The sequence below is a fragment of the Oenanthe melanoleuca genome, chromosome 21 (genome assembly GCF_029582105.1).
Source record: "Oenanthe melanoleuca isolate GR-GAL-2019-014 chromosome 21, OMel1.0, whole genome shotgun sequence".
In the NCBI taxonomy this organism is placed as follows: Eukaryota; Metazoa; Chordata; class Aves; order Passeriformes; family Muscicapidae; genus Oenanthe; species Oenanthe melanoleuca.
Window position 1 is genome coordinate 518,379 of NC_079354.1, and position 12,900 is coordinate 531,278.

Here is a 12,900-nt window from a genome sequence, read left to right on the forward strand (position 1 = left end):
GAAACAGCCATGGGGACAGTCCCCAGCATCACCCACTGTCCCCATAAACCCTTCTTGACATCAAAACAAAAGCATTGGGGGATACTGGGACTGGGACAGCCTCTGGCAAGGAGTCTGGGATTTGGAGGGGTTCTTACAGCCTCCTCCTCAATAATCACCCGAGTGCCTCGGCCGTGGGGTAAACCGAGTCCCAGGGGATCCCTGCGCAACCCTAGAAACAGGAATCCCCGGCGAGGGGCGGGACACCGGCACCGCCCCCGCCCCGCAGCATTTTCCGCAGAAAGCTCCAGTTTCAAGGCACCGGGAGAGGCGGGCGAGACCCCCGCAAGTCCCGCTCGCACCGCGGCCACGGGCGCAGCGGGTTTTCCAGTCCCCATCCTCGGTGACTGCGTGTGCCCCCAGAACGCCTCTCCCCCCGTTTCTGTTTCTGTTATCCCGCCTTTTTTCCGCCTGCTTTCGCTGCTGGCGCCGGGGCGGCTCCATCACGTGAGGCCGGCCCGGCTGGACGCGGTGCCGGGCGCGGTGCCGGGGGGGCCGGACCTTTGCCCCACATCCCTTCCCCAGACCGGGGCTGGGTTGGGGGGGCTGGTTTGCAGGAGGCGGCCCTCGCTCGCTCCCGCTCCCCCCGGATTTTTTTCCCTGCGGTTGTTCGGGAAGGTGGAGCCTGGGGCCGCCCCCGCGGACAGGTGCCGGATGGCGGCGGGGACCCTCGGCCCCCACCCCTCCGACTCCCTGCAGGAATTCCAGTACGCCCCCCAGAACAGACCCCCGGCCGGGGGGGTGCCCCCGGCCACCGACCTGGTGCTGGGGGCCACGGCCGGGTGCTTGGCCTGCTTCCTCACCAACCCGCTGGAGGTGGTGAAGACGCGGCTGCAGCTGCAGGGCGAGCTGCAGGCCCCGGGCACGTACCCGCGGCCGTACCGCGGCGTGCTGCGGGCGGCCGCGGCCGTGTGCCGGGCGGACGGGCTGCGGGGGCTGCAGAAGGGGCTGGCGGCCGGGCTGCTCTACCAGGGGCTCATGAACGGCGTCCGCTTCTACTGCTATTCCCACGCCGAGGACGCCGGCTGGACCGGGTATCCCGGCGGGACCGTGGCCGCCGGGGCCGTGGCGGGGGCGGTGGGAGCCGTCGTGGGCAGCCCCGCGTACCTGGTGAGTGCTGCTCCGCTCCGAAAGCCCCCGAAAGGTGGGGGGAGGCTGGTTTGGGGACCCCCACCCCCGCCCCTGAAAGGTTCGGTATCTTGGCTGCATCCTATAAACACTGGCTTGGTGCATTCTCTCCTCTCCCGTTTTGCTTCACACAAACCTCCCCGCGCCCCCCCAATGCGGGGCTGCGCTGTGCATGCTCTCCCCTGCTTTCTCCCCTAAATCCCCCCTCAGAAAACCAGCAGAGAGCTCCCCCATGAGGAAATGACCCCAAAAGAAATTACGGGGGATTCCCCCCTCCTATTTTAGAGGGTTCCCCCGGTTTTTTGAGGTTGCAGAGCTCCAGCAGTGGGTGTTTGCAGGGTCCCTTTGCCCTGGGTGAGAGGGGTAAAAGAAACGGGACTCAAAGTCTGGAGTTACCGCTTGGCTGCTCAGCTATGTCCCCCACATCTGTTGGAGGGGCTGAAATTTCCCCTCAAAATCTGTCGAGGGGAAGACGGGGGCGGGGACCTGGCGGGGACAGCCAGTCCCAGAGGGGCCATTGGAGGGTTTTGTCACCTGGCATTGTCCCCCCCAAGGTCAAGACCCACCTCCAAGCCCAGACACTGTCAGCCATGGCCGTGGGCCACCAGCACAACCATGAGGTGAGTGGGGACAGGGGTGGGGTGGGGGGACACAGAGGGTTTGGTGGCACCTTGTCCGTGCACGCTCCGGGCCCCAGCGGGGACCATGCTATTTTAGTCAGCAGGAATTTAAAGATGTTGTTTGTCCGCTTGGCCCCGTAATGGTTCTATAAATACCAGAACAGAGGGGGTGTGACAGGCACGTGGGGCTGTGGTACCGAATCCGGAGAATCCAGACCCCCTGAGATCTCTCCCAAGCCAGTAGTGGCTTCGTGTCAATGACCAACGGGGGTGGGAAGTTTTGGCCAGGTGAGATGCACCATTCCCTTTTTACTCTTTTTCCTCAATTTCCTCTCCTCCCCAGAGCATCTCCGGCGCTTTCAAGAGCATCTACCGGCAGCACGGGGTGGCGGGGCTGTGGCGGGGGGTGACGGGCGCCGTGCCCCGCGTGGCCGTGGGCTCGGCCGTGCAGCTCGCCACCTTCGCCTCCGCCAAGGACTGGGTGTCCGAGCGCCAGGTGAGGGGAGGTGCGCCAGGTCCGGCTGCCAGCGGCCCCCGTGCTCCCTTCTGCTGTTGGGAAGAGCTGATGCCGGCGCTTCCCGCAGTGGTTCAGGAAGGGCAGCTGGGCGGCAGTGCTGGCGGGGGGCATGGTGAGCGGTGTGGCTGTGGCCGTGGCAATGACACCTTTTGACGTGATCAGCACCCGTCTCTACAACCAGCCGGTGGATGCCGACGGCACAGTAAGGCCATTCCGGACACGGCACAGAGGACACGCGGCTTTTCCCGGGATTGCGTCTGGCAGGGGTGCACAGCTGGCTCCTCTCTCCCCAGGGCAAGCTCTACCGAGGATTTTTGGATTGTATCCTGCAAATCTCCAGCAGAGAGGGGCTGCTGGGCTTGTACAAGGGCATCGGCGCTGTCTACCTCCGCCTCGGCCCCCACACCGTCCTCAGCCTCTTCTTTTGGGACAAGCTCAGGAACATAGTTCAGCACCAGCAGCCCCCAGGGCTGTAGGACACACTCCTGCCACCACCACCGATGTTAATAAAGAGGTTTTTCTATTTTTGATGTTGTCTTGGGGTCCTTGGGGTGGTGCAGGTGAGGGGCAGGCTCTGCAGTGTCTCAGGGTGGAGAGGAGAATGGCAGTGCTGCAGTGGGGGGAGGTTAAAGGTGCTGGTGGTTCCTGAGCCCCTCCATCTGCATCACATCCCTCTTCTCCTAATTTTCACTTCCACGGGGCAGCTGGAGCTCATCTCCTCCTGCCAGGGCTCTGGCTTGCCCCAATAATGATTTACTAGCCGGGGGGGGCCACTCCCCGCCTCCGCCCCGCGGACCTTGGAGCCGGGGCCTGGCTACACTGTGGCTTCTCTCCATCGAAAATGTTTTCCCTGGGGTCCTGGCTGCCGCCGTTGCCCGGGCTGGCGTGGGGCTGGGCACTGCTGGATGCGCTCCTGCAAGGTGAGATTCCCCCGAGGGTGGCCTGGGGTCAGCCTGGGACAGCCCGGTGACACCAGTGACCCACTGCTGCCTTTCCCTGCAGGGCTGGTGGGTGCCTGTGCCGTCTCGGTGCTCTGCAGCCTCCTGAAGGTTTATCTCTACATCCAGTGTGTGAAGTAAGCACCAGCCCTTCCTCCCCTCTGGGGGAGGTTGGTTTTGGGGATCTGATTTTGGGATCTGCTGTTGGGCAGTGGCAGCCAGGGGTGCAGGGCAGGGGCTGCAGCTTCTGCTGCCAAGCACAGAGAGGGATGCCACTAAGGCTTGTCACCCCATTTTGGGTGACATCCCCGGCTCAGCGTGCCCCTGCTGTCCCCAGCCACCCCGAGAGGCAGGCGGAGAAGGAGGCGCTGGCGGCGCGGCGGCCGCTGCTGGGGCTGCTGCACGTGCTGGTGCTGACGGGGGTCCTGGCCCTGGTGGGCTCCCGTGTGGCTGCCCTGGTGGTGCTGGAGTTCTCCCTGCGCGCCGTCTCCACCATCCTCTCCCTCGGCAAGGTGAGATGGCGTGGGGGAAACTGAGGCACGGTGGGTGGGGTGTGGATGGAGCTGGGAAATTGGGGGTTTGTTCTGCATCCACAGGGCGTGGAGGGGGCCATGTGTCCCTTTGCACCTCAGCCAGGTGTCCCCAGGTGGGCAAGAGGCTGATGGCCCCTGGCTGGTCCCAGTGTGGGCACAGGCCCAAGGCAGTGCTTGTCCCCTGTGCTGGCACTGCTGGGACACCTCCTGTTCAGGGGCAGTTCTGGGACCTCAGTGGTGAGGACACTGAGGGGCTGGAGTGTGTCCAGAGATGAGAATGGAGCTGGGAAGGGGCTGGAGCACCAGCAGAGGCTGAGGGAACTGGGAAAGGGGCTCAGCCTGGGGAAAAGGAGGCTCGGGGGGCCCTTCAGGCTCTGTACAACTCCCAGACAGAAGGGGCAGTGAGGGGGGTCAGGCTCTGCTCCAGGGAACAAGGAACAGGATGAGAGGAAATGGCCTCAAGCTGAGCCAGGGGAGGTTTAGATTGAATATTGGAGAAAATCCTTCGTGGCAAGGGTGCTCGGGCACTGGCACAGGCTGCCTGGGGCAGTGCTGGATCATTGTCGTGGGAAGGGTTCAACAAGTGTTTGGATGAGGCACTTGGGGACATGTTTAGAGGGGAAGAGTTGGGCTCGTTGATTTTGGAGGACTTTCCCAACCTCACCCATGCCCTGAACTGCCTGCTGCTTTGCAGGGCGCCCACAGCAGCCAGCTCTACGTGCTGTGCCAGTACTCGCTGGGCTGCGGGGTGTCCTGCGGCCTCAGCTTCCTGCTGGAGGGGGCTCCGCACCGCAGCTGGAACCTGGCGCTGGCGGCGGGGCTGGCGGCGCTGCTGGCGCTGCACGCCCGGCGCCTGGCCCGGCACGTCTGCGCGCTGTACGAGCTGCACAGCCGGGCGCGCTACTGCGGCGTCTGCATCCTGCTGCTGGCCGCGGGCCACGGCATCCCGCGCCTGCTGCGCAACGCCCTGGCCCTCGCCTTCGCCGTGGCCGACCTGGCCGCCGTGGAGCTCATCAACCGCGACTTCCTCTCCACGGGCGAGGCCGTGCGCTTCTGGACCCCGCTGACCATCTGCTACACGCTGCTGGTGGTCTACATGCAGGGTGGGTGGGGGTCTGGGGCATCTGGGATGTACTCGGGGTGTTTGGGGCCCTGGAGGCTACCTGGGGCTGTGTAGGGGCAGACGGGGGGTCCTGGGGTGAATGCGGAGTGTATGGGGTGTACTGGGGTACAGGTGGTACGTACAGTACATGCTGAGGGTGCGTAGGGCCCATGTGAGGCATCCTGGGGGTCTGTAGGGGTGCATGTGAATTTATCCCGGGTGTACACAGAGGGTATGAAGACTATACTGGATGTCCCGGGGGTACATGGGGCACCCTGGGACTGTATAGGGGGTACATGGGGTGTACGTGGAGCCACCCTGTGCTTGGTGTCCCCGCGTGTCCCCAATGCCGTGTCCTCGCAGAGGAGTCCCGGCAGAGCGCGGGCAGGGGGCTGGTGTTCCGGACCGTGCTGGTGCGGATGGGCGGCCTCTTCATCCTCCTCCTCACCGTGGGCCGATGGACGGACATCCTGCACGTCCTGGTGTCGCTGCTGGGGGAGCTCTGGTGCCTGCTCCGCTCCGGGGTCCTGCTGGAGTCCTGCTGGCGGCAGGTGGGAGCGGGGACACCTCCCTGCCGCGACCGGGGCTGGGGCTGGGGCAGGGGCAGAGCCCCAGGGTGAGAGCCCTTGCGGCTTCTCTCTTTTCGTCCCCCACAGGATTTTGCTCAGCAGCCTCGCTTGGAGAGTTTGTCGGGATCCCGAGCGGAGGAGACGTCCCGCTGAGCCCTCCGCAGGAACTCGGGGTGGCTTCGCTGGGCACGCCCAGAACCCCCCATCGCACATCCCCCATGGGGAAAAGGAAAAACGGGCTCCTGGAAGGCATCCAACCCATCCCATGGCATGGAGGAGGTCGGGGAAGACTCACGTTGCCCCGGCTGTTTGGGGCAGCACTACTGGGGCTTGTTCTGGTCCCAGTGGGACTGCGGGATACTGATGGATGTCCCATCCTTGCTGGCTGCAGGGCCACACTGTCAGGGGCCTCCAGGGGGTTATAAATAAAAAAAATAAAGTCTTTCCCAGCAAAATCCATGACCAGAGCAAGCTGGGGTCCCATTGTGTTAGAAAGGCACTTAGGATGGTGGCAGTGCAGGTTTTTGAGGGAGGTGGGTAGAATTTCTCCTTGGGAAGGGAAACTGAGGCACGGAGTGGGGTGATCCTCTGGCTGGGAAGTGCCCCTGTGCCTCAGTTTCCCCCTAGCTGCAGCCTGCTGTGCTGTGCTGTGCCGGGGGCTGCAGGCCCTGTGAAGGTGGGGTGCAGTTTAGGAAGGGGGGGGCAGGAGGGGGTCTGGGGAAGTCTGGGGTGCCAGGGGCTCGATATGAGCATGCTGGGGCTCTAGGGGGGCACATAGGTGTCCCAGGGGTGCAATGAATAAATATGGGGCATTGTGGGGATGGAGCTGTGTGGGGTAACCGGTGGGAGGAGAGGGGTTATCCTGAGGGTATCTGTGATATCATGGCTGTGCTGGGGTACACGGGCACCCGGGGCTCCTCTTGGGGCTGGGGTCTGAGGGTGTGTGGGGCTCCCAGGGGGGTCCATGGGAAAACCTGGGAGGGGCAGTCCCAGAGCATGTGAGGGCACCCTGGGGTGGATGGGGCACCCCGAGGAGAGACGGGGCGCCCACGGAGCACTTTGGGGAGCGTGGGACAGTCGGGGGACGAGTGGGGCACCCTAAGGGCGTGTGTCCCCCTCTTCCTCCGCCCGGGGCTGTGGGGCAGGCAGGGGGGAGGAGGAAGGGAGGTGGAAGAGGAGGAGGAGGAGGGAGGAAGGGGCGGTGATGCCGGGCGGCTCTGCCTTCCCGCTGCCCCCGCCGCGCCCGCGGAGCGCACCGAGGGACCCGCACCGGCTCCCCGTTTGGGGACAGGGACGGGGACACGGTCACCCCCGAGGGGCTGCAGGGCCACCTCCGGGCAGGCGACACCCCGCCCCAGCGGCAGGGAGCCTCGTCCGCAAGGTACCACCCTCAGGTAGGGGACAGGGGCCACCCTCAGGTAGGGACCACCCCAGGTGTGGGATTGGGACTCCCCCCCAGAGAGGACACGGGACCCCACACGTGATGGGATGAGGACAGCAGTCATCCTGGGATGGGCCAAGGGGACCAAGAGCCCCTCCAAGGAGGGGACCGGGACTCTCCCAGGGAGGGGATGGGGGGCTCCCAGGCGGGGGACACGTCGGGGCCGCTGCCCCATAGGGGCACTGCCAGGCAGGGGACGGAGCTGTGGGGTTGCACGGTGGGACACAAGGGATGCCGGGGGGCTGCAAGGGCCCCCCTTCCCCTAGGTGAGGGACAAGAGGACAGTGGGACCCCTCGGGGTGGGAGGAGAGGGAGCACCAGGCGTTGTGTGTCCCATCCCATCCCACCCCTTTTTCTTTGGCGTTCTCGGAGCACCCTCTGAGAGGTCCCTGCTGCAGGGGCAGAGCTGAGGTACAGCTCTAGAGGGCTGTGTCCCGTCCCAGTTTTGGGGGTTGTGGGGATACCCCACAAGTGGCCCTATCCCCATCAGTCCCATCTGAGCTCTCATCCCAGGAGATTTTAGGGAAATCCAGTGTAGCCTCAGTCACCCCAAACCAGGATGGAGTTACAAGGGGAGGGGGTCCCCCATCAATGCACCCCTCAAGCCCCTCAGCTGGGGGGATCTGGGGAGTGCCGCCGCCGAGATTCGGGATTCCGTCAGCCCCGGCACAAAGAGGAATGCGATGAGCACATGGTTCCCATTAACCCTGGAGATTTTTTTTTTTTTTTTTTTTTTAATGATTATTCCTTTCTTTCCCCCCCCGGTTTTCCGCAGCTCTGCTGGGGAGGAGGAAAAGCGGCGGCTCCGGCGGGTGAGGAGCTGGGCAAGGCCGGTACCGCCAGTAGCCGGCGGGGAGGGAGGGAAGGAAGGAAAGAGGGAGCGAAGTGCTCGGGGTTCTTTTTCCTCTTTAATCCCTTCCCTGCTTGAGTCAGAGGCTGAAGTCACCGGCAGGAACATCGCAAAGCTGTTTCCCCACCTCGGGGAATCTTGTCTGCCCCTAAAAGGATGTGCTGACCCCCGTGAGTGGCACTTTGGGGGAGCAGGAACTCATCACACAGGTATTTTTCAAGCTGCTGATTCACCTCAGCGATGAATCCCGCTTCACCAACACGGCACCCTGAATAAAGCCTCAGGGTTCTCCCCCCTGCCAAACCATTCCATTTGGGAAGGGGAAGCTTCGCCCCAGCTGCTTTTCCCCTTGGGAAGTTGGATAAACAGCCCTTTTCCTTCCTGAGCAGGGTTTCTCAGGGTTGGGTGCCTCCTGCCTGTGCTGCCGGGCGCTGCTCAGGGGATGGTGTCAATGTTGGGGACGTGGTGATTCACAGCACCGTGCCCCAGTTTTCCCACTCCGAAAAATAAAAGGAGGGATGCACAGAACTGGAAGTGATTGGCAGGGAATTTGGGGTAAGGAGGGAGGGAATGGGGATGTAGAAAGATTCCGAAAAAGGGGTTGCAAAAGCAAAATCCTGTTGCAGCCCTGTTTTTTAAAAGGAAAGGTGGGTATTTCCTGCTGCCCATGGGGAGTTTAATCCCAAGTGGGTGGGAGGAATAGGAGGAAATACAGAGGATTCAAATGCTTATTAAAAGGTGGGATTTGGCCACAGAAGTGTGAAAATGGGAGATATCAGCTGCTGCCTCACCAGGACTCTGAACCCTCCCAGGCATGAGACCATTTATTGCTGTGACGTGGGACGGGGACGCTCGTTCCTTCTCCCTTTCCGGGAGGAGGGAGGCAGGCTGATGCCGAAGGGCAACACGGCTGCAGGAGCTGCCAGTGTGCCTGCAAGTTTCACTCTCTTTCTTTCCTTACTTTCCCTACAATCAACCCCCCGATCTGCCCCTTCAGCGATGCTGCCGAGGAAAGCAGAGAAGAGAATTGCTTCGTCCATCTTCATCACCCTCGTGCCACCACGGAGGGACGTGGCCGCCAAGGAGAAAACCCAGCGGGAGCCACGGCCAGATGGTGCTGAGGTCCCCGGCACCCATCACCCCCAGCTCCTGCTGTCAGCCCCCACGCTGCCCAACGGAGGTGAGGGGTGTCCGTGGGGGGCTGTGAGCAGTGTGGAAGGATGGTGATGGGGCTGAGGAGGCTGTGGAGATGCTTGGCTAAAGGAGGTGCGTGGAAGGGGATGTGGGGGTATCTTTTGTGGGGTTATTCCCCAAATCCCTGCACCCATCCCGGCTCGGATCCGGCTCCTGGGGACGGGCTGTGTTTGCTCTCCATTGCCAGGCACTTATCGGTGCTGTTTGTCCCCTCTTGCCTCGATGGCGTTTGCTTTTGGGGCAGGTCAGTGTGCACAGCTGCAAAGCTGTTGGGGTGTTGTTGTGATGGGGTGTTATTGTGATGGGGTGGTACTGGACGTTATTGATCCCCTAAACTCCCCACATCTGTCTGTTGCTGCAGAAACCCACCCAGTGGCCTCTGTGCCTTCACCCCCACCAGTGCTCCCCCTCTCTGAAGTGCCCCAGCCCTTGTCTGAGGAGACGCTGGGTCTGGCACTGCAACAACTGGACCTTGCAGCACCCGCTGCCCTCCAGGTGAGGATAACAGAGTGCAGTCCCCCCAGTGCCTGTTTCCCCACCTGCAGGGGTATAACTAACATGGCTTTGCCATTCCCCACTTGCCAGGCCCCTTCCACCTTCCCTGCTGAACTGAAGCCGCCCACATTTCATCAGGAGCAAGCAGGCAAGCAGCAGTGGCAGGATGTGAATGGGTACCCAGAGAGGGACAGCTCCAGAGGTAAGAGAAACCCAGCATGGGCTCATCCCCACTTAGGGAAACTGAGGCATGCAGCTCCCAGCCGCTCTCCCTGCTTCTTGCAGACATCTGTGCCTTCTGCCACAAAGCGCTGGGGCCCCGGGAGCCGACAGTGGAGGCAATGCAGAAGCAGTACCACCCCGACTGCTTCACCTGCCGCTCGTGCCACCGGCTCCTGGCTGGGCAGCGCTACTTCCAGAGAGACGGGCGCCCCACGTGTGGCACCTGCTTCCAGGTACCATCCTCCTCCAGGGAAAACGGGCTCCCTCGCAGCATCCCCGGGGGTGTAGGCTGGTGTCTCGTGACATGTGTTCCCCAAATTCCAGGCCACGCTGGAGAAATGTGCCAAGTGCCAGGAGCTGATCACGGAGCACATCGTGCGTGCCCTGGGCAAGGGCTTCCACCCCAGCTGCTTCTCCTGCGCTGCCTGCGGCCGGGCCATGGGCGCCGAGAGCTTTGCCGTGGATGAGCAGGGTGACGTGTACTGCGTGCCTGACTTCTACAGGTTGGCAATGGGGGGTTGTCTCCCACACTGGGAGCCGGGTTGGGCTCGTGCCCGTCACCCCGCAGGGCTCACAGCGCTCCCTTCGCTCCACCAGGAAATACGCCGCAGTGTGCAGCGCCTGCGAGCGCCCCATCGTCCCCCATGAGGGCCAGGACACCTACAAGATCGAGTGCCTGGGACGCAGCTTCCACGAGAGCTGCTACTGCTGCGAGGTACCCAGAGCTGGGGCCCAGAGCCGAGGGGGGCACTGAGCCCTAGCTGAGCATGGACACAGGGGTGGCAGCACCCACGGCTGCTTTTTATCTTACAAGTAACGAGGAGGGGGAGAAGAAATAAATTGGGTGGTGGTGATGATGATGATGATGTGTTTGGAGAACTTGAGCTTTGTAAACTTTTGATGCAGTTTGTCGCTTTTTCGGAGTGCTAGTGGTTTTGTAGGGAAAATAGGATGTAACACAATACAGGGACCTCTAAAAGGTGGCTTCTTTTTCCCCTCCTTCCCTAGAGCTGCAGGATGCCCCTGTCGCCAGAGATGACAGAGAATGGGTGCTACCCCTTGGATGACCACCTCCTCTGCAAGTCCTGCCACGTCCGCTGGCGCAACGAGTCGTCCTGCTGAGACCCTGCAGCTCATCAACCTCTGCCAGTGCCAGGCACCACAAAGGGGGTGCCCCCAGTGGGATGTGCCCCATGGCCGACCCTGCCTGTTTGGAGCACCCCCTAATTACTGCAGAACTGGTTTTCATCTCCAAAATTACCCTGACCTGGGGGGGTGGATAATTGTGAATTTATTGTGGATATGTGCCAGCACTCATGATGAATATAAAATGCCCTGACAGAGCAGTGACGAGGAGTAGAGGTTTTGTTCCTTATTTCTTTTTTAAAACTCTTTTTTTCAAGGCCAGTTTGGTTTTCTTGGGTGGTGTTTCTTTCTTCTCGAGCTTCCTTGGGGTTTCACTGAAATGTTTCTCTCTCTGTGGAGAGCAGGAACTGATTTAGTTACTCAGAGTTAAATTAAACCCTTAGTTTAAAAGCTCTCATTCCTTTCATCCACCCTGCATTCCAAACCTATCAAATCCAAGTTTAAAAATAAGGAAAAAGGCTGGTTTTGGATTTTCTAGGCGTGGCAAGAGTCGGGCCACTCAGGTCCACAGCAGCTGATTTTAGGGTGTCGCAATGTGGCAGATGCTGCTGTCACCCGGGGGAGCGCCGGGTGCTGTTTTTCGGGGTGGATACGGCATCTGGCGATGTTTCGCGGTGTCAATAGAAGGGGTTTGGTGTGGTTTGGGTTTTTTGCTGACTATCTATCCCGGAGCCAGCAGAGGGCAGCCGGAGCACAGGCTCCTCCGCCAGGCAGCAAAACTCCAGCTGAAAGCATCCCGCGGGGCCGGGGCGCTAGGGAAGATGGACAGCCTGCTTTCTGCATGTTACCCGAGATTATATCGCTCTGCCAGGGGAAATTTTTTGATCTCCTCTCAGTCCAGGCCTCAAACCAGCAGAAATTAGACCATTTCGCTGCGTGCCCAACATCTGCACAACCGATGTTGCCGGTTCTTAGTGGTTTTGTTTGCGAGGGCGTTGCAAACCAGGCGGATAAACTTTTTAACTTTCTTTTTAACCGAAAGTGTTTAAAGAGCCACAAATCACAAGCAGAAAATAGTAAGAGCATGTGAGATGATGTTTAATGCTTTCCTGATGGAAAATGAGAGCTGTAAACAAAGAAAACAACCACCAGACCAGCAGCTCCTGGATCATGCACATCTCCAGCGTGTGCTCTGTTTATAAGTGAAGGGGTTAATGATGGTTAATTAGTCACATCAATAGCTATTTCCTGGTGACTCTTCCCTGTCTACAAAGCTGATTATTCAGTGTTTGTTAACGAGCATCTCTCCAGGCCATCAATCAGGTCATAACTTGCTTTAAACATATTTATAAATAAGTTGTAGTCTGTCTTGGTCACGTAAGTTGGTGGCTTTGAGTCCAGTTGGGTGGGAACTTCTTGTCCCATGCCAAGGAATTCCTGTGCTCCAAGTCAGTTCTCACTTTCCAAAGCTTCTTGCACTGTGAGGAAAATCTGGCACCAAAATGATGCTAAGAAAGTAAAAGGATGTGACAGTGGCCAAAGGCAGCAGGAAAAAGAAGGCCCAGATGGCAAAGGGCTGTTTGCTTTTTGCAATATGGATATTTTTTCACTCAAGGTTTTTAGGCAGGATGGAAGTACAATGCTGAGTGGTGTTTCGGATGTGTTACTGAAAGCTTCACTACCCTTCCACAGAGGAATGGCAGGAGGGAGTTGGGTATTTCCCCCTTGGAGCCTTCCAGGATGGGCTGTTGGCACTGGGACTGCCGAATCTTTGGCCAGATACAGGCAGGGAAATGCTTTTATTTACAGGCAGCCTTGGAGAAGGTCCTGGAAAACAAGGAGAAAGGAAAGGCACTGCTGGAGAGTTTGGCAGCATGGTGAAGGGACGAGGTGTGGTCAGATTCAGCATGATTTTTCAGGAGTGGAGAGTGACAAGGGACAGGGATGCATGGACACAGGTAAAAGTCTGATGCAAGCCATTCTTCTTCGTGGATAGAGAAGAACTAGGAGCGGAGTGTGGAGGCGTGGGGAGCATTGCTTTGCCTGAAAAGCACAGCCCCATGTTTTCCCTTGGCAGGAGCTCGAGGAATTTTGAGCCGCATCAGGAATCCTGCAGGGGCGAGGCTGCAGGAGCTGGATCCCGTCCTGCTGCCGAGCAAACTCACA

At 60.3% G+C, this 12,900-nt stretch overlaps 2 protein-coding genes across 9 annotated transcripts; both read left to right on the plus strand.

Annotated features, from left to right (window-relative positions):
- The first annotated feature begins 308 nt into the window (after window positions 1-308).
- LOC130261728 (solute carrier family 25 member 34-like) lies at window positions 309-5,913 on the plus strand. 5 transcript variants are annotated; one of them, XM_056508248.1, is made up of 11 exons: window positions 309-1,149; window positions 1,722-1,787; window positions 2,131-2,283; window positions 2,467-2,506; window positions 2,598-2,818; window positions 3,065-3,224; window positions 3,307-3,379; window positions 3,580-3,754; window positions 4,470-4,878; window positions 5,241-5,428; window positions 5,534-5,913. In XM_056508248.1, the coding sequence occupies exons 1-11, from the start codon at window positions 694-696 to the stop codon at window positions 5,597-5,599; spliced, it is 2,007 nt and encodes a 668-aa protein (XP_056364223.1). In that variant the 5' UTR covers window positions 309-693; the 3' UTR covers window positions 5,600-5,913. The 5 variants fall into 5 exon arrangements, with proteins under 5 accessions (XP_056364223.1, XP_056364222.1, XP_056364226.1 ...); XM_056508247.1 differs by having other exon boundaries at window positions 2,372-2,818; XM_056508251.1 differs by lacking the exons at window positions 3,307-3,379; window positions 3,580-3,754; window positions 4,470-4,878; window positions 5,241-5,428; window positions 5,534-5,913 and having other exon boundaries at window positions 442-1,149; window positions 2,372-2,506; window positions 3,065-3,123.
- Window positions 5,914-6,655: 742 nt separating this feature from the next.
- FBLIM1 (filamin binding LIM protein 1) lies at window positions 6,656-11,022 on the plus strand. Of its 4 annotated transcripts, none has more exons than XM_056508254.1 (9): window positions 6,656-6,840; window positions 7,663-7,946; window positions 8,735-8,917; window positions 9,293-9,426; window positions 9,517-9,628; window positions 9,712-9,881; window positions 9,973-10,151; window positions 10,246-10,363; window positions 10,657-11,022. In XM_056508254.1, exons 3-9 carry the CDS (start codon window positions 8,737-8,739, stop codon window positions 10,768-10,770), a joined length of 1,008 nt encoding a protein of 335 aa, XP_056364229.1. In that variant the 5' UTR covers window positions 6,656-6,840; window positions 7,663-7,946; window positions 8,735-8,736; the 3' UTR covers window positions 10,771-11,022. The 4 variants fall into 4 exon arrangements, with proteins under 4 accessions (XP_056364229.1, XP_056364228.1, XP_056364230.1 ...); XM_056508253.1 differs by having other exon boundaries at window positions 7,663-7,699; XM_056508255.1 differs by having other exon boundaries at window positions 6,692-6,827; window positions 7,663-7,699.
- The last annotated feature ends 1,878 nt before the right edge of the window (window positions 11,023-12,900 follow it).